Below are 19047 nucleotides of genomic sequence, written 5' to 3'. Positions count from 1 at the left end.
AAATCAGGTGATTCTGACAATATGAAATAATTGCACATATCTATTTTTGACTACATATTCTATATTAAAAGCTTAGAAATAAACCAACTGTGATTATATATCTTTAGTAAAGCGTAGCATAAAAAGATATATACTTGAAAATGTGATATAAGTATGAAATAGCCTTTGACATGATTGATCCCCACCACTACGAAATGGCCGCCTTACAGGCATACATCATCCTGCATCTCAAGCAGTGGTGGTGTTCTTGTCCTTTATCTGTGTTGCTGGCACAGGCAGACGCTTACACAGTTTAGTTTGGAGTTCCGCGTTGTCAGTTCCGCAGGTGCAAATAAACTCCACGTCAGTCACAGCGGCAACTCTAGTGACACACAGGGTTATTAGCACAGCACCAACACATTTCTGTGGCAAATCCCTTCTCAGAAGCAACTTCAGAAAGAAAAACTTCAGTTGAGTTAGCTGAAGCCCGCAGAAGCAACTATTTAGTGCACTCGTACCTGGTAGAGAAGTGCACCAGATCATCTCTTCTGTTTTCAGCTGTGGGGAGCCCTTTTGCTTTTGTAGAAGAACCTACAGGAACCATCCAATGAATATCTAAGCCCGCATAAAGCAACGTTACCTTCTGTAGATGCAGAAGAGGGGAGCCTCCCCTTTATTTTAAGCAATTAAACGCCCCCTTTTTAAAAAGTATACCTAGTGGCGTCCCCATTCTTCGAGGCAATCCTGAAGAGAAAAACCACGACAAATAAACCAGACAACCAACAACAGGAAAAACTGCACAGGGGAGGCCTTACCAAAAGTAGCTGTGGAAGCTCTTTAAACACAAAGTAATGCTCCCATAGGAACGTTTTTGTTGGTCGCGATTCGCTGCTCTCAAACTGAATTTCTGCTTCCTGAATCCTGTTGTGCTGTCATTTTGCTGAGCAGCACTAACACCGTACTTGCTCATGGCCACCTTGCAACCCACTATCTCCCCAGGTGCCTTGGACTCTGATGATAGCTATGACTTCCTTTTCAAGATTGTGCTCATCGGAGACGCTGGTGTGGGCAAGACCTGCATTGTCCAGCGCTTCAAGACTGGTATCTTCGTGGAGCGTCAAGGCAACACGATTGGGGTAGACTTCACCATGAAGACTCTGGAGATCCAAGGCAAGCGTGTCAAGGTGAGACTTGGAAAGCAAGGGGCCCATGATCTGACTAAATCTCAATGCACTGTAGCCTTCTTGTTACAAGAATTTCGGATTGTTTCCCTTGAAAATGTTTGGCGTTTTCCCTACCCTAAAGCGCTCTGATGTCTAAAAAAAACTGGAACAGTCTCTTCCTTCACCATATCCTTATAATAGCCATCCCTAACCTTTGTGTTCTCTCGATAATCTGCTTGATGCTAGAGATCAATGGCACGTTCGACATCGGGTTCAAGGGGCCATTGTTTTTGGCACATTACATGTTATCCTGTCATAAAAGACACGACTCAAGTACATGTTTGTTTCTTCAAAAAGTATGCAATAAGCACAATCCATATCTAAGTGCACTGGTAGTGCTTTATATCAACGTACCTTCGCTTGCAGAGATAAGCACCCACACTGAACTTTATGGGTTTGAGGCCTGGTGATGGGTCACATTATGTCATCCCTACTTGGTCCTCTCGACATTACCTAGCTATTTCCTGACAAATATTGGAGCCCTCCTCTTAGATGAAATACTGTTGTGCATAAATCTACTTGTCATGAAACATTGTTCTGCGTAATATATTGTTTGACAGATTTAACATGACTGCCTATTTTCAGCATACAGACATTTCCCATACCTCCCCTTTCTTTCTATAAATATCCTAACCATTCATGCCAGTGTTGACTTTCAAGCATTCATTGAAGAAAGGAATTGGATGGCGCACGTTGTTTTTGAAAGTTATATAGATGCTAGACTTTTTTTTGTTGAATGTCTGTCTAAAACTGAAGTTGGTCGTGTAATAAGCACCAAAAGACGAATTTCCGGTTTCGTTATAATATTCTTTTTGAAAAACGTAATTGCTCCATTGGAACTGTCATAAGAGCCGGGGTGAGTCAGCCGTTCTTTGTTTAAAATGTGAAATAGTAGATGTGTGGGTGAAAGGATGTGAGGGAAAGGAAAGTGGAAACAATACCATAAATAATTTCAATTACAAGCATCGTATTTAGATACCATTATGGAACGTTCTTTTGGAGTGTTTCCCTTTGGTTGCCAAGAAGATTGTGATATTGCCAAGAAGATTGTGATATCTATCTATGACAAATAGACTCAAGTGTATGTTATATAGAATTTAGTTAGTATGAGTTGATTGTGTCGGGCGCCCACATCTTTTTCTCAAGGCTATTCCTAAACAAAAAGACGAGAATAATTCTGATCTTTTCGATTAGGAATAGTCTTGGGAAAGTGCCGTGGGCAGGAAACTCGTGTCGGCTACTGCTCACACTAAATATATATTAACACTTGAGTGATTTTCTTAGGGAACAACCAGCATGAAAATGTGTTAATTTGGCAGGTCTTCATGATTATTCTTTATACACAGCCAGTGATGTCATGCAAAATGGTCTTGCTTGCTGTCGGTGACCTGGCATTTATTTGAGTATTTCAAGTGTTTACTTACAGAACTTATTATAGTTTTTAAATGGCAAGGCGGACAATAGTTGTGAACACTCCTGTGCTGAACTCTAACTTGTCTTTTAGTCTTCCAAATTAAGTATGCAAGGTCACGGGTTGGTGGAGGTGAAGCCCATGCCTCTTGGTAAGATTGGAGAGAAGAACCTGGCTACCTGGCAGTGCTTTGATTTAAAAAATTATAGATAAGATTTCCCCGCTGTATGCGGTTGGTACAAGGTGACTATTTAGACAAATAGCCTTTGTGGTGGTCAGCCGACACATGTTTTGACCCCGTGGTGTCTTTATCAAGGCATGTCTGGATTTGTGGTGTGGGGGTGTTGACCCATTAATGGTCCCTTGAGGGTAGATACGTTCCATGTGGTCAGAATCATGAGTGCGCTTCTACACTGTAATATAATCACCTTATACCAACCGCATACAGCGTGGAAATCCTATCTATAATTTCTAAAAACCAAACCACTGCCAGGTAGCCAGGTTCTTCTTATTATAGATTCTGTTCTTCTGAAATGTTATGTTGCAAAATTTTTCACCAATTATTTAGGTTACCTTCTGTGTTCAGAACCCCCTTTAAGTTGTTTCCAGCTTGTACGTTCATATGCCCTGCCACCTTAAATCACCATCTGCTTCTGCCCATCTGCCTCCAGGTCAGCTATCCAAAGTAAATGAGTCATCTTACCTGCTATTATGTTTAATGATCTAACGAGTTGTAGTAGATGCCTCTTGGCCATGTTTTCCTTCTTTGTAGTCTGTGTTTTTTAGATGGTTTTAAAATGGAGAACTCTATCGACATTTCCCAACTGACAGTGTTGCAGCTTCTGCTCCTTAAATGTGAAAAGGTGATGGTTTATTAATTTTGAAGGCTCAAACCGCATATTCCTTTGAGCTTATTATGGCTAAGAGCCTCCAAGATATCTAAGCTATATGTGCATTTCCATCTTTTGTGAATCTGTGTTTTTTTTTTTTCTCGTTAAGTAAACAATGAGGATTTTTGGAGGATGGAGCCTAATGGGATGCCATTTGAAATGGGGTTTGTTGATAAAATGTGATGAGAAGTAAATCGTGTCAAGCGTAGTAATATGTGCTCAAAATCCATCATTCATGAAACTGTCCACTCAGCCCTTCATCCTTCTGTGGTCAATGGAATGAGTACTGTCAAGTTGAGTAATAATAAACCTCTGTTATTGGCACTAGGATGCTCCTTTGTTGGTGAACGTGTGCTTTACAAACACGACTGTTATGTAATGATCTGATTACTTACATTGCTCCTAGTCCTACTCTTACTCGTCACCGTACTTAACCATGAGGCCCCTGCCTCCGACACAGGACCTTTTTTCTATTTATTTTGTTCTGTATAACTCCTCCCCTTGACCTATGTCATCCAGTTTAAAATATCCAAGCCGGCGCATGGGACCTCTCCTGCAGGGAGGGAGAGGAGGGTCGTTAGTACTGTGACAAGGAAGAGTAGGAGTAATGAAGATTACCAGTAAGTAATCTGATCATTACCTCCACGTCCACTCTTCCCCGTCCCAGTGCTTGCATCATGAGGTATACCATAGCAGCAACGGGGAGAGGTCCTAATGAGACACAGAGACAAAAAGTGCAGAACAAAGTAACACCTTTTTTAATCGCTCCAAAATCACATCCCAACAGGCAAAACTCAAACCGCGAAGGAACCATTCCCAGCGTGGGAGACATTCAACCGATAGTGGTTGGCAAAGGTACTCGGATCAGCCTAGGTGGCCGTCCTACAAATCTCCTATAGAAAAACTCCCCTAGCATCCACCCAGGAAGCAGCCAAACCCCTGGTGGCGCGCCCCTGAACATGGGCAGGCACAGGCAGGCCAGAAGCCACATAAGCCTTGGAGACAACTGCACGGATCCACAGGCTAATGGAAACCACAGAGGCCTTCCGTCCCGCACTAGCGGGGCCAAAAGTTTCCAAGAGACTATCAGTCTGCCGAAAAGGGGCAGTCCGAACCAAATACTCCAGAACCGCCCGCTGCACATCAATGGCATGCCAAGCTGCCTCGTCCGGTGTCTGTGGATGCTGGAAAATGCAGGGAGAACCAGATCCTGAGAGGTGTGAAACCGAGAAACCAATTTAGGCAGGAATTTCGGATCACACCGCAAAACCACAGAGTCCGGTAGAACCCTTATGAAAGTGGGGTGACGCAACAGAGCCCCAATCTCCCCGTGCCTGACATGATAGTGATCAGGAAAGCAGTCTTTAGTGTAAGGGGCTTGATGTCAATTTCTGACAGGGACTCAAAGGGAGGCCCCTGAAGGAACCTCAAGACTAGAGGGAGGTCCCAAGGGGGAACACTCTTACAAGTAGAAGGACAGGAAAGAGAGACCCCGCAGCAACTACCCCACCAAGACCTCCCCATCCAGGTGGCCATCAAGAGTCCCCCCAAGAGGAATTTAATGGAGGCCCATTGGGAGCAAAGTGTGGCGTTCACTAGCCCCTTGTGAAAACCCTCCTGGACGAACTAGAGAATAGCGGGCAGCCCGGACCCGGGGGGGACCCAGACCGCCCACACCAATCCTGAAGTGACCCCAGTGTCTGTCATACCCCTTCAGAGTAGATGGTCTATGAGCATTAATGATGGACTCGATCACAGGACCCGAAAACCCCTGGGAGATCAACGGAGACCGTGCAATAGCCAAACCGCCCATTGAATCTGTCTGACCCCAGACCAGCCTGCAGGGGACAAGGCCACCTCGGAATCAACCAAGGTTCCCGGGACCGAAGCTCCATCAGGGAGGAGAACCAGCTCTGGCGGGACCAGAACGGAGCAACCAACAGCACAGTCCATCTGCTCTCCGTGATGCACTGAACCACCCGGGGAAGAAGGGGGACAGGAGGGAACGTATAAAGGAGACCCCAAGGCCACTCCCCAGCGAGGGCCTCCACCTCCCAAGCCCCCTTGGTCGGGAACTCTGAGCAGAAGAGAGGAACCTTCGCAGAGGTTGGAGAGGCCAAGATATCCAGAACTGGGAGCCCGAACCTGACGCAGATCTCTGCAAACACCCTGTCCGACAGAACCAGTTCCGAAGAGAAGGGGAACTAGCGGCTGAGCAGATCTGCACGAACCTTGTCCACCCCTGACATGAGGCAACCAGAGACAACTGGTGCGACTCCCCCCAGGAACCAATCTGAGCTACCAGACAAGCGGTCGGCCCCCTGATGGTTGACATATGCCAACGCTGTGGTATTGTCCGTCCGGACCAACACTGCCCGGCCTTCCGGAAACACCCTGAAGTATAACAGGGCCCAGAGAATGGCACACAACTCGCTCCAATTGGACGAACGATGGACCTCCTCCGGAGCCCACAACCCCTGGGACGAGAGGATGCCCAACGTGGCCCCCACCAACCTCTTCCACTGGCTTCTGTAGTAAGAGTGGTCAAAGGGCGGACCAGGGACACCCATGCCCGGAGTTTCGGAACCCGCAACCACCACAGTAAAGCGGCGGCCCTCGGAGAAGTAGACAATGGGATCAAGGCCTCGTAAGCCTGAGAAGCCAGGAGCCAGTAGGCGAGTAGATTACACCAGAGGACACAGATGAAGACGAGCCCAAGGAACCAGCAAGACACAAGACGCCATGTGCCCCTGAAGCATGAACAACAGGTGAGTAGTGACAAACCGCCGCCTGAGAACCCTGCCCAGAACAGACAGCAGGCCCTGGACCCTCTCCCGGGACAGAAAAGCCCTCCCCATCCTGGTGCAAATCTAAGCCCCGATGAAAACCAGATCCTGAGAGGGCTCCATATGAAACTTCTGCCAGTTCACCAGAAACCCCCAGTCCTGCAATGCCTGGCAAACCATAAAGAGATGAGCCAGGATTGTCTGCGGGAGGGCGGCCTTGACCAACCAGTCGTCCAGAAAGTGAAAAACCTGAATGCCTCTTCACCTGAGGGGCACCACTAGGGGAGCCACCAGCTTGGTGAACACCCTGGGGGGCGAGCGCAACCCGAACAGGAGCACTCAAAACTGAAAATGCTGAGATCCCACTGCAAAACAGAAGAACTTCACCTAGCAGGGGCGGAGAGACACGTGGTAATATGCATCCTGGAGATCCAGGGACGCCATCCAGCCCCCCCCCCCGCTGTGCAACATCGGGAGAATGTACTGCAAAGTCTCCATCTTGAAGCATTCCTTACGGATGAAGCAGTTCAGAGCCTTGAGCTCCAAGATGAGGTGGGACTTCCCTGAAGATTTGGGGACCAGAAACACCCGGGAGTAAAAACCCAGACCCTGCTGCGGAAAGGGAACGGGCATGGTAACCGCCTTCAGTGACAACTCCGACAGCTGTCGACATAGTCAACTTCTTGGGCAGTGAACAGAGAACAGCTTGAACCATGAAATCCTGGACAGAGGGAGACGGGAGGTTCACTTGATAACTCCCTGCGGACAGTGTCCAGAGCCCAAGAATCCGACACCATCGGTGCCATACTGTTGCGGGGACAAGGGGGAGGCAGCGAGAGGCGACCGCCCACTGGCCAGCCCAAAACCGTCAGGACTACTGGGCCGGGCCCGGAGGCAAAGAGTGCGGAGGACCCTGGCCCCCCTGGGCCTCTGAATAGAGCGGGAGGAGGAACCAGGGAATGATGGGTCGGTCTCTGCACCTGCACCAGAAGATTTCTTGACCCATTGACGTAGACTTCTGCCTTTACTTGTCAGCGTGTTTGTCAGCACGAAACACCTTATGCACTTTATTCTCAAGCAAATCACCAAAGAGTTTGGGACCGTCAAAAGAAAGTTTAAGGGCAGCTGCCTTCTGCGAACCCTCAGTTTTCCCATCCCGCAGATGCTTCCAGGCCGACGCCCAGCACCCATGGCCATAGCCGAGCCACGCACGCCATCAAACGCCATATCGGACAAGAGTTCAACCTGCCGCTGCATGTCAGCCAGCAGCGGGGCACAGTCGGAGCCCCCTTCCACAGCCTTCCTCAAGTTCCTGAAACCAATCGGCTCAGTCTCTGCGGTGTAGGAGCCATAGATATTTGCCTTGAGGGCCAGATGTGCACCAGCATGAACCTTCTTTAGGCTGGAGTTTACCCTACGGCCCACCGGGCCCCAGACAGCAAGCCTCCTGAGCCGACATAGAGGAATGATCCACCAGACTAGCGAGGATATCACCAACTTTAACAGAGTACGATAGCAACTTCTCACCCCCTCCCCCTTCAATGGTTAGAGCTTGGCCATAAAACGGGGCATGGCAATCCTTTCCGGATCACGCTACTCGCAAAGGATCTCAGCCCAGATTTCAGAGACCAAAGGCAACACCTTCCTTGGGGTATGCTTCTACTGTCTAATAGTGGGGTCAGCCCCATCCACCCACACCAAGGGCTCAGAAAACCCCATGCAGTCCCAACATTTGCAAGAACCTCCTCCACCTATTACCATGCCAGATATTTCCCTTCTGCATCACCCGATGAGGAACAGGAAGCGGCAGAGGAGGACTCCGTGCTAGAAGAGGAAGATGATGAAGACGACCAACACCAGCGCTTGTGAATGTGGCAGCCATGATGCCGAAGAAGCTACTTTTTAATGTCCTTCCTCGACAAGGAAATTTGCCTCGACTTTTTCTTTTTCCTCCTGCAAAGCTGTGGGGAAGAGGAAGATGAAAGGGTAAGGTGCCTGAGTTTAGCAGTGCGCTTTCCCATGGTGTAAGCAGAAGGACAAACCCAACAAAAACAGGAACACCAGAAAACCCCTGTTGAGCCATGATATTTAACTCCAGGACCTGGAGATACCCACCAATGAGGGAGAACAATTACTTAATCCCCCTGGCAAGGGCCGCTACTGCAGAGTTGAACCCCAGACCCCTCCGGAGAAACACTAATAAACCCCCTATCACTGGAAGGCAGGGCCATACCGCCCCTAGCAGGCACAAACACCATCAGACTGCTGGGCCTGTCCCATGCGCATTGATCCTGGAGAAACAGCACAGATCTGCGGAACGGACAGCCCCAGAGAATACACAGGGCCCACCCCCACGCCCGGTTCAGCCACCTGTAGCACCTCCGGGCAGTGACACCTCTCACGCCGGCCATGATACCCAGCAAAAAATCGGGAGAGGCTCCAGTCCATGCTCAACCAGATCCCAAACCCAGCAGGGGAACTGGGAGCACGCCACACCTGTAGGGAACCGTGGCCCCGCCACATAGACCCACCAGGGGGCCAGCACCTGTAGTTCCCCAGTGCCCCCCGCCGGGAACAGTCAACCTGCCAGAGGCAGGAAAAATTAAACTGTATGACGTGGGTCAAAGCGAGGCGTTGTACAGAACAAAGGAAATAGAAGAAGGTCCTGTGTCGGAGGCAGGGGCCTCCTGATGTAAGTACTGGGACGAGGAAGAGTGGACGTGGAGGTAATGTTAGTCACTGTGCCCATCGCACTCCGAATGTTGGATCCATTTGCATCACGCAACTTTGTTTGATGACTTGCTAATATGGTAGAGGTGTTCTTTGAAGAAAGAGCTGGCTCCTGCGCGGTGACTGCGCCTAGACCCTCATACACCTTGCAAACTTGATTAAGAGCCTTTAAGGTGAGCAAAAAGACTAGTGACATTTGGCATGTAAGGTTGCCAATGCTGTATAATTGCAGTACCTGGGCATGTGTAGCTGCTCCTAGGTATATGATGGCTTGATATGCTGTTTTTATAACTTTCTCAATGGGCCCAGTGCTTACAAATAGTCCTGGAAAAAACAGTGAGCAAAAGGTATACATGTCTGATTTTTGATGCTGCTTGCACTGCTCGGGTGATGTTAAGAACAGTGTCCTGAGCAGAACCTTCCATACAGAAGACCTGTGCTACATTGCAGCTCGATGTGAAGACGTGCTCCTATGACAGATATTCTTTTCATTTGCTGGAATTGCTAGCTACAGAGGCCGTTTGGATTACAAGAACAAAACTTTATCTAAAGTTAAAATATAACTGCTCTTAAATATATGCCAGTTGGGAATGAGAAGTACACTGTTACTGACAGAAAATCAGCCCCCGCCCCATAGAGTTTCCAAAATGGGGGCCTAAAGTACTCTTACCTCACGTTGCTATCTGGGACCCTGGAAGTACTTGTGCACAATAGTGTATATGGACATATGATGGCGTTATGTGACTTCTCTGTTGGGACACAATATGAGTAATCAAAAAAAATGTTGTGCCTTTGGGATTGGTCCTCAAGCTGTCCACTTGTAATAGAGGTTCTACCTACATTACTCGTTGGCTGTAGGTGGTGGGGCAGTACCTGTTTTGGAGACCGTACCTGGTCATAAGAACCTCTAGCTGGGCATTTGGGTGTTCCTGAAGGTAAATCAACAGCTGCCATAGGACAAAAGCCACACCGATTGGCTTAATCAGCGCACATTTGGTAGTCGTCATTCTTTTTGTTTTGGTTGCTAAGATTAACGTGGCTAGTATGGTGACTTAAAAAAAAGAAGAAACGGCAAACAACAATGATGTAAGTGACATTTTAAACTCTACTAATACTTTTTGTGTCTGAAGTCCAGCTCTTGGCTTAGAACATTTTTGCTTTTAATGCTTTATTTCCAATGCATTTAGAGAAGGTAATGATGTGGCTCAGCTGCTATATCTAAAAGTTATTGTAAGGGGTGTCTGTTTCAAGAGTTCTTGATGATGGTCGTCGAGATGATACATATTGCTTCTTAGTATCATGCACAGCGTGTCAAAATAACCCAGCATTGATTCATACATTTCTAAAACTACGTTTCATGAATGAAAAACATGAAGCCTTTGAAAAATATTTTGATAGTTGAAGCCACCTTTTTTTTTTCAATACAAGTTTTGTGATTAGAACGTGGTTCTAGACTAGCCAAAGCGTGTTTCCACCAGATTAAATACCATATGCAATAATCACATTCCAAGGGTGCAACAATGTAAATACAAATATGTATAAATAATTCCGAATGAGGGAATATAGACATAACTCAGAAAGAGTACATTGAGTTTCTGCTTCTATGTGAAAAGATCTCATTTTAAAGGACTCAAAGAGAAAGACCGATTTACGATGTCCGATTTTGTTAAGGTCTTTTTCTCTTGTAACCTTCAAAATGTGTTTTATTTAAAAAAAAATATTCTGCTGGGTTTCAGCCTCTGAGCCCCCCCTCCATTGTTCCTCATACGCACCCACACACTTACCCGTTCTCCTCGCCCTCTGCTTTCAGGTCCGCAGAGCCTGTCAGCCCCTGCGTGCACTTGTGGGCGGCAGAGACGTGACAGTTTTTCTAAATATGTCTTTCAGTATTCTAGAGGTAAGACACCTCTTGGAGCACAACATTTTCAATTGTGAACATACCATAGGAGCATATTGATTTTGTTCTCCTTGTTTTTACGCCACATAGTACAGATGAATACTACTCCCGAATGTATTACACCTCTTTGATTCCCACTAAGAGGATCGACCACCAGTGTTTAACAAGGTAAAACAACCTTGTAACACCCAGCATACCTATGCACGTGTTCTTCATTTTCATAGGTAAATCATCCTAAGCAAGCATTGTCACTTGAGTCAGTGGGCCATGTTTGTTTATAATTTATGTCTGTATGAAATACGAGACATAAAAACTCTGGGAGAGATCACCTTGTGGAAATTGTTTTCACAGGTGAACACTCCCTGTTTGTCTGCCTCAGCACCACGCACGTACGTTGAACATCCTGGCGGCATTCCTAACCTTCCATGTCTCATCCATGCAGCACCGTAAGTCATTGTCTACCCCTAGCAGGACTAGTTTTCTTGCTAATTATTAAGCTCTTTGGAAGAAATGCTCTGGACACAGAACACTGATTTCAACCATTTTCAATCTTTGTACATACATGCCAGATGCAGTGAGGAATCGCTTCTACGGTTCCCGTCCTGATGAAGGCCATTAAACTCGAAGCTGATCAAATACAACGGGCCAACACTCTTGTGTCGACCTTCTTTTCTGTTTTAGCCTGCCAAACACCTTACGTTTTTCTGTATATTATATCACTGGAAACCCTTGACAACACAAGGTTCTATTGTTATAAGTCACCATATGATTAAAAAATGTACTAAATGCTGGAACATTTCGTTTTGTGGGGAATGTTAGGCTCTCTACATCCTGATGGTATGTCATGGTTCTTTATGTCATGTTACTTACCTCTGGTTGTAAAAAATACACACCAATCTTTTTGGGATAAAACTGACTTGGTAGATCTTTATTTCGATATATATGGTTCTTTCCGGATTCACTTTGACCATTTGCTTTAGATATACCTTGTAATACCTGGAACTGTCGGGGAATAGCCAGGCGCCCCCTCTTTTGTTACAGAATGATTACAAGATACCTCATCCATTTAATTTACTGGATAGCTAGGCTACTATACAATAAACTAAGAACAAGTAACAATGGTAACAAAAAGGAGTAATGCACATTGCATTTACAAATTAATAAGAATATTTACAAGTCATATACCATCTAGACAAACAAGTATTATATCAATTAATGAGAACCAACTATCACTCTTTTTCTTCCACCATCCATTCTGTTTCACCCTATTCATCTTCCAATCTCTTATTTTAAAATTCCTTTCATAGCTTATTTGTATGGTATTTGTGTAATGTTTGGACTAACAGGAAATATTTATTTGTTTTTCCCCTATTGTGTTGATTACATATGATGTGCTTATTGCATATGGTATGTAATCTGTACTTACTAAAATAGCCTTGAAAAAGATCACCTGATAATTTTCATTACCTTCAAGCTTAGTCCCTCCTCCCCTCCGTCTTCTTCCTCCACTTTCTTTCAACAGGACCTGCAGTCCTTTGATACTACGTTCATTTCTTTTCTCATCTCTCTCAACACTGTCCTCTTTCTGTTGACTCTTTCAATCCGTTTTATTGTCTTCAATTCTCTAGACTCTATTCTTCCCTCTCCTTTCTGCCTTCACACAAGCCACCTCAGCCTTCACTTACCCCTGCTTTTCATTCCTCTCGCCGCATTCTGCGCCGTGCTGAACGTCGCTTGCGGAAGACGCAATCTTTATCTTCTTAATCGCTCAATTCTCTTAACTCAAACTTTGACATTGCTCTTCTTGCTAAACAACAATTCTACACTGATTTACTAGCCTCTTGTTTCCTCTTTGCCGTCTCTTTCAAAACTTAAATCTTATCCTCTCTCCCACTCCCCCTGATCCCTCTTTCTTCACATCTGCTTCTGACTTTGCTTCCTACTTCTCATCCAAAGTTGCTCTTCTCTGTTCTATTGTCCCCACTTTTTCATCCCTCACCCTCCTGCTCACCCCTTAGTCTCCTTCTAACCTAATGTCCTCTTTCCATCCTATTTCTTCTTCTGATATTTGCTCTTTCCTTTCTAAAACCCATCCTGCGGCTGTTCCCTCTGATTCTCTACCTTCTCCCTTCATGCCCTTACTTGGCCTGCTTCTCTAATCTCTCTTCAGTCTTCTTTTCTCCTTCTAAATATGCCACTATTCGCGTGAAACCTTCTTCCTCTCCCCTCTAATAACCATCCCACCACGCTCTTTTCCAAACTATTGTAGCATATAGTCTCTTCTCACATTAACACTACCTCTCTTCTTACACTTTACCAATCTAGTTTCCGGCCTTTTCACTCGACTGAATCTTCTCTTCTATCTGTATGCGACTCACTTCTCGCCGCTTGCCACTCTAGGCAGTCTTCTCTCCTGGTCCTTCCTGTTCAACTTGTCAGTTGTCTTTGACACTGTTGACCACCCCTTCTCTACGCTTGCTCTCTTGTCTTGGTTTCCGTTATCCAGTACTAAACTGCTTTCATTCTTCTCTTACAGATCGTGTTTAGTCAGTTTCCTGAGCTGGTTCTGTCCTGTTTTTCCTTTCTCGCTATGGTGTACCTCAGGGCTCTGTCCTTGGCCCCCTCTTTTCTCTATACACCATTCCTCTTATCTCTTCCTTTGGTCTCTCTCATCCGTTTTACATTGACAATGCTCAGCTCTTTCTTTTCCCTTGTTCTCCCCCTCTATTCATTTGGCTCTTGCCTTCTTGCTATTCAGTCTTGGATGATGGCTCACTATCTCCGTGTAAATCCCTTCAATTCTTTTCTTTCCTGCCTCCACTATTCCTCCTCCATCTCCTTTCCTCCTATCTCCTCTTCTGCCCGAAATCTTGGTGGCATTCTCAATCGTCATTCTCCTCCCACATCTCTGCTCTGACCCACTCCTGTCGATTACATTTCTAATCTTTGCAAGACTAGATCTTTCCTTTTAATGTCTACAGTTCTTGTCTCTTCCCTCATTTTTGTTTCCGTCTGTTCTATTGTTCCACTCCTCTTCTGTCTTCTTGCTACCCATCTCACTCCTCTTCGCTCTATCTATAACTCATCTATTCACCTTCTCTTCTCCCTATGTTCTCACCACTATCTTCTCCATTCCAGTGTATCTGCACTGACTCACTTTGTCCATGGTCTCGCACCTTTCTAGCTTTCCTCTCTCATTTCTTTCTATGTTCCTCCTCATTCCCTTCGTTCGCATCCAATATTTTTCTCTTCTTCCCCCTAAACATTGCAATGCTCTTCCTCCTTCCTCTTCGCTCTCTTTCCTCCCTTTCATTCATGGCTTAAAACTCACTGGCTCACTTCTTTATTTTACTTGTTCATTTTGATTCCACTTTCATTGTAACATCCTTCTGTTTTTATACAGCGCTTTGGCGTATAGAACTCTGTAAATCAAATGGCCTTGAAAAAGACCACACATGGCGAACGTGTTGGCTAGTCTAGAATTACATTCTAATCACAAAAACTGTATTAAAAGTAGTTGGCTCCAACTATCAAAATTGTTTTCTACTTCATCTTTTCCAATTAAGAAATGTATATTTGGAAATTCTGAATCAATACTGGATTACTTGACAAGCTGCGCAAGATACTCGGAAGCAATACTCCTTTGGTTAAATTGTAGTGGACTAGGACATAACCACAGCTTCCGTCACTTATGAGGCAGCTATTTACAAGGATACGCAGACACCACTATTCAATTGCCAAATCATTGTGCACATGGCCTGTTCAACAGTTTTCAGCAACATGGGTTTTAGTAGACCTTGTGCCAGGCTCTCTTTTTTGAAATGTTGCTATGCGTTTACTGTTGGGGCATGTAATGCACGGCAGCTCCTATGGCATGGTGCAGTTCCCACAGACTTGAAGAATAAGCTAGTGAAATTAGGAGATGGGTAATCGTGATACAATTCATTCATGATACTTTAAACGTGTAAGCGTCTAGCAAGGCCTAAATATATTATCATAAAGCAGGTGTTGGCACTAAATTGTGCAGACTGGTACAGTATTAAGAACACAATTACCATATCAAACACTTTTGCTTCATCCTTTTTACGAGGTGATGGGTGCAACCGTCATCCCAGTCTTGTCACATTGTACCCGACGTGTGTAAGCAAATGTGGACAATTCTTTCATGGGGGAATCATTCAAATATATTCTTTCAAAGGGGAACTAACTTTAAATCAATTTTGATTTAAAGTTACTTCTTTTAGTGCTACAATTTAGTCTCCTAATGCTGAATTGTAATGCTGTTAAAAAGAGGTACAAAAACAAAATAAAAACACCGGTGGGAACGAACAAAATGATAAATTAATTTCAATGTGAAAAAGTGATATCATTTTCACAAAAAGAGCACTTAGGAAATGTATCACTCAGTTTGAGTTTGTTGCTAAATTTTCAAATTTTGTTTTTTAAGAATTATCATTTTAGAGCACACTTTTTCCTCCATAGTAAAAGTGTGGAGCATTTGGTTCAAATTGTTGTGTTGTATAGAGACAGTCATTGTATAGAGACAGTCTTTAAATGTATACATTTGCTTTTTGTTTCTCAATTGTTGTCCGAGGCTTATTGCCTTTTGTCGTTCTTGAAAGGTTCAAAATGTGAGAGAATGAGTTTTTAGGAACAAGGAATAAATTAGTTGCACTTGTTTACCTTCCCAACATTTTTCCAGATGACTAGATTCTCAAAACGCATGTGTAACATTTGCCAGTTTTTTTTCTACATCTGAAACATTTACCTTTTTATAAGTGTGTTCCCTTTTTTTAACATGGAGTTCCTAGTTTTGAAGATTATAAGCTCAGTTCAAAGATGTCTTGTTCTTTACCAAACTTCATCAAGTGATATAGCTCTATACTCGCTATGATTTGTATAACTTGGTGGCAGTGTAGTTAGTAAAAACAGCTTTAACACCTAACCTGCTTAACCTTCATTTCCAGTAAAAGCTGTTACTAAAACCTTTTTAATATCACTCTCCTATCCCTGTGCCACCTTTTCCCACCACCAGAACACCACACCCTCTTAGGTTTATTGCTTGTTGTTTATTTTGTAGTCTTGGATGTCGACCATGCCTTCTGCTTGTCAGTTGACAGTATTTGTCTGAAGTCACCAGGGCAATTCTTTTTATTACATTTTTTTTATTGTGATTTGGTTTTGAAACATATTTAAACCTTTCACAAACATTGTATCGCATTTATGGAATGAAAACAAAAAGAAACAAACATTTAACAAAGTAAAACAGTAAATTAGTTAGGTTGCACAAGTATAAAGCAAGAAACAACCTAATCATAAAACGGCACAATTGTGAACTCATTTCATTTTACCAACCCTTGATAAGTAAGCTAGCACAGACTAGAATAAGAACCTGGTCTCAACTACTTCCACCCTAGTTATGTTACCAGTCTTGCACTTCTTGTACGCCTTCACAAGTATCCTGAATGTTTCTGAGAGGAGCCCGCATAAGGCTATGATTAACGAGACGCTGTCCCTCCACCCCCTTTCGTCTTGTCCAAAACATTTCTCCTAACCAAATGGTGTCTGCCGAAACTATCACTTTAAAGTAGTGGATTCTGATGTTGGCTAGTTTCTGGCAAGAGAGGACTAGGTGTTTGTTTCTCTAGGGTGGACAAGCTCCCACATGGAATGCGGTGTCGAGATAGATCGAGGCTCTTCATGTTTGCAACTGCCCATGTGTTCAGGTGTCGACAGCTGGTTTAGTCAGAAACTCTCATACAAGCTACGCAACTTTACACAGGAGAAGAGGTAAAGGTATTTGGGTAAACCCTCTCTCTTTGTCGGAAATTTAGTGTATTCTTTGTATGTGGTAAAGCGGCCAAAAGGCTGATCGTGTTTGACCAGTCAATAGAAAGCAACTTCTGTTTGGTCTTAGCTGGTCTCCAGACTAGTTGCTCTTCAGAAGATTGTATTTCAATGAGGAGTTCATTCATATTAGCTTTGAAAGTGGTGAGTGAGTGAGTGCGAAGAATTGTCAACCAGAATGTTCCCCACAATGTACAGAGAGTTAGCCGGAGGCGAAATCATCCAGGCATAGCTGGTTAGTTGTTTCCGGTGAAGTGAGATCAACCCCAGTTCATGTCTACCGTGTTGGGGATTGATTTAGATGAGCCACGAATCTCTTTCCAGATCGCTCTCTCCTGAGTGTTCAGATATGGACCCCAACCCGCCATGTAGATATCTAGGCCACGTCAAATAACTGGTTCCACTTTAGCTTGGTAGAACTGCAGTGAAGGAAGGCGAGAATTTGCATAACTTATTATGCAATCTTTTGAGCTATGAGATCAAAGGTCGAGATTTGTCTCGTAGAGTGGTTTTCCATTCAGATAAAGGGCAACTGCTGGCTAGATCATATCCTAGCTATCTGCTCTAAAATAATCTTTCCAGACTCTGTTCCCCCACTTTCCAATACATAGTTTTCAGCCTATTTGTGATGGAAAAGACTAGAATTTTAATTTATTTCTGTTAACCAACAAGTTGTTTTCTAAAGCATAGTCCTAGGTCTAGTTTTCACTGTAGGTCGATAGGGGTCTTCTCAAAGAACAACAAATAGCCTGCGAAGGCTAGCCAATTCACTTTTAGTGACCCAATTTAATGGGGAAAAGTAGTACCTTGTATGTTGTCTGTCAGATATGCATTGAAGAGTGCAGGGAGCAGGACACATCCGTTTCCTAGGCCCACAAAGGTTTTTATCAGTCTTGATTCCATGCCCTCCCTGGTCAACTTGATCTATATTGTAGACTTGTTGTGCGTATTAACCAGCAGTTCTATCCATTTCAAAGGTACAGACCGGCCATTCATTTATTCCACAAGGTGGTTCTGTTTACCCTGTCAAAAGCGCTACTCATGTCAAATGAGGCCATATAGCTTGTGCCAGTAGAGCCCCTCTTGTCAGCCACCTGAAGAGGCCGTGATGGTGGCATTTAAAGCTGTGCCCATGCCTGGGCGAAACCCCACCTGAAAACAACACCTAGATACTTAAAATAATTATTTAAGTCCCTTAATAGGAGGGATGAAAAGATTTTACTAGTTACATCTAGGAGGGCCATCGGCCTATAGTTAGGATCACTCAAGTCTCCCTTTTTGTAGATAGGGATAATAGACTCGTGCCATGTTTGCGGGAAACGATGAGTAGAGAATATGGACCCAAAGAGCATCTCTGATGGGCTTTCCCAGACTTGTGGATCACTCGTTATCACCACGGGCACCAGACCATCAGGGCCAGGAGCTCTTGATGGCTTGGCCTTAGAGATAACCCATAAAATATCCTTTGTCCCACGGGCATTCGCCCGGGGCCGCAGGTTCACTCAGCCTGTAATCCGCCTGGACGTTGTTGACGGGTTTGCCAAACTTGTCATGATAATAATCTGTCCAGTGCGGTTCTGACCTCAGGCAGGTAATTGAGGCACTGACATCATCCACCTTATTAGTCAGGGCACAAAAATCTGAGGTGTTCTTCTGTTTCAGTTTTCAAGCATGGATTGGTTATCCAAATTATGCATCTGTATCTTCAGGGATTTAATAAAGTTCTTACAGACCTGAAGTATATTGTTTTTCCTGCTTTTGAAGGCCTCCAATGGGAGATGTTCCGAAGCTAGATTTCTGAACCGTTTCCACTTGATTTTCATGGCTGCTACGACCCTGATATCATAGTCTCTTGAGTCCCCCTGGTCCTACCCTTGTTGTTTAGTTCTTTTAAACATTTGTACATAGTGCTGTTAAGTAGAAAGAAACGAGCTAAAGACGACCCTGTATTCAGTACGTCCCAAACACCCTACTATTGTTTGTGCTCTTCATTAGGTTGAAAAGTGTGAATGTGTTTACTTCATTAACCCCTACATTACAATCCAGGTTGTCCTCCCTTTGGAGGTTCTTAAATTTGCCCTTCTTCAAAAGAAAATGTATTTCTCAGGCTTGGCATGGTATGCTGGAAGGGCCTGCCTATTGTTCTTTGACAGTGACTTTATAAACTATTTGCACATTTTCTTAAAATGTGAGTTTGGGCCATGGTTCTTTAAAAAGCAGTCAGGAGATAATTGCTAGTTACGCATGGTTATGTAAATACATTAAAACCCAGAGCATTAAAGGT

At 44.5% G+C, this 19047-nt stretch overlaps 1 protein-coding gene across 1 annotated transcript in view; it reads left to right on the top strand.

Annotated features, from left to right (window-relative positions):
- Window positions 1-286: 286 nt before the first annotated feature.
- The window catches only part of RAB43 (RAB43, member RAS oncogene family), a 227567-nt gene continuing 208806 nt past the window's right edge, over window positions 287-19047 (top strand). Inside the window, exon 1 of the mRNA XM_069643955.1 lies at window positions 287-1163. Coding sequence (XP_069500056.1) covers window positions 948-1163 — 216 coding nt within the window. The 5' untranslated portion in view covers window positions 287-947. The remainder of the gene's footprint in view (window positions 1164-19047) is intronic.

Source organism: Ambystoma mexicanum, chromosome 2p, assembly GCF_040938575.1.
Source record: "Ambystoma mexicanum isolate Mex_15411 chromosome 2p, UKY_AmexF1_1, whole genome shotgun sequence".
In the NCBI taxonomy this organism is placed as follows: Eukaryota; Metazoa; Chordata; class Amphibia; order Caudata; family Ambystomatidae; genus Ambystoma; species Ambystoma mexicanum.
Note: the sequence above shows the minus strand (reverse complement) of the source record. Positions and strands in the feature narration are given on the sequence as shown.